The 1,608-nt window shown below is 41.9% G+C and overlaps 1 protein-coding gene across 1 annotated transcript in view; it reads left to right on the top strand.

The window, feature by feature from the left end:
• Positions 1-495: 495 nt before the first annotated feature.
• ak5 (adenylate kinase 5) overlaps positions 496-1,608 on the top strand; it is a gene marked incomplete at its 5' end in the record, with an annotated part of 80,360 nt that continues 79,247 nt past the window's right edge. The window contains 1 exon segment of the mRNA XM_014013014.1: positions 496-682. Coding sequence (XP_013868468.1) covers positions 496-682 — 187 coding nt within the window.

Raw genomic sequence — 1,608 nt, 5'->3', positions numbered from 1 at the left:
ATAAAAAAACATTTGTCACCATAAGCCAGATTACACAGGCATTTGTTCTGTGTATAAATAAAACAATCACTTCTTTGAGCTTGGTGATGTTTCAAACTGTTAAACACTGCCACCAACTGTTCAGGAGGTTTATTACACCCCTAAAGGTTGTTTCACTGTGGAAGGGGTGTGYACAGCAGGGTGGCCAAAGATTTGTCTGTGGTGACCATGGCCACCCCTGGCCACCCCCTGGCTCCACCCCTGCTCACCACTAGTTGGCAGCAGTCAGCCAGCCAGTTGGCTTCTCCGCTCCTAAACAGCCAGATAGTTTAACACTAGCTCAAATATTAGCATTATATATACTCATATAAAACAGTTTTTATTTTATTTTTTATTTTTTGGAACATTTTGGAGAAAGGAGATAGGCACCAACTTCCTGTGACTCAGAAAAGCTCCAGGTTTAGAGAGCAGCACATCATAACAAAGATCCAGACCCTCCTTCTTGTTTCCTTTCAGAGCCTGCTGACAGGTCTGATGTACTACCGGCCCGATGACCCCATYGAATACCTGGAGGGCTGCCTGAAGAAAGTCCGGGAGCTCGGCGGGACGGACAAGGTGCGGTGGGACACCTTTGTGGGTCAGGAGAAGAAGACTCTGCCCCCACTCAATGGAGGCCAGTCYCGCAGATCCCTCTTCAGAAATGGTGAGGATGCAGTGAAACACAYCAGAGCTTAAATAAAACATCAGGTCAAAGATGTGTCGATCAACAAAAATACATTTCTATACAATTCTGCTTTGCCCATCACATCCTTCCTCCTGTGATCATGACAAAGCAGCAGCATCTCACAGGGGAAGGTGTTGACATTTGCAGCAAACCTTAAGGAGCCTCTCTGAACATCCACTGTTAAAGCTTTTTTGTTTCTCTTTGAAGTACCGGAAGGAAAAGACTTTTCGAGCATAATGAGAGAAGATGCTTTTTGCAGCTCTTGTGATACGTAGCCGAGTGCGTCACCGCTCTCGCTCCTGAAAACGTGTCTGAAGTGAGACACCTGAGCTTCCACAGAAAACTCAGGTTTTTATTTACAGAAATCCTGGTAAGAGTTAAAGGCCTGGCAGTTTTTGAAGGAATGCACATCGCCCGCCGCCTTTCAGAAATGGCAAAACGTCACATTCAGAAATGTGTTGCAAATAACTCTCAGCTCACATTTTAGCCCAGTTGTAAATTGAGTTAGAAACTTTGTGTTTGTTTTCTGATACACTCCAACTCAGAGAGACGGAAAAGCAGGTTTTTTACACCACATTTCTGTAACAAGACTATTCAGAATGCTGTACGTGATAAAAACATRAAAAGAATTATATATAGTGACAGCAATAAAGGAAAGGAAAAACAGACCACAGACTGAAACAAGAGAATTAGTATTTCCTGGAAAAAGGCAGTGTGAATGCTTAACGCTGAAAGGTTTTTGCTGAAAAATGCTGAAATCAAGATGAAAATGTTTAATAGCAATATTGTTGATGCAAGTTAAATTTGAACAGCTGGCTTTCATGGGAAGTAAGACAACAAAAGTGAAAAATCAATAGAAAGGTAGCAAAAAAAAAGAGTCAAAATTAAAAAAATTGAAAAATGTA

The sequence above is a fragment of the Austrofundulus limnaeus genome, unplaced genomic scaffold (assembly GCF_001266775.1).
Source record: "Austrofundulus limnaeus strain Quisiro unplaced genomic scaffold, Austrofundulus_limnaeus-1.0 Scaffold97, whole genome shotgun sequence".
Lineage (NCBI taxonomy): Eukaryota > Metazoa > Chordata > Actinopteri > Cyprinodontiformes > Rivulidae > Austrofundulus > Austrofundulus limnaeus.
The sequence above is the reverse complement of the archived record's forward strand: the minus strand, read 5'-3'. Positions and strand labels throughout refer to the sequence as shown.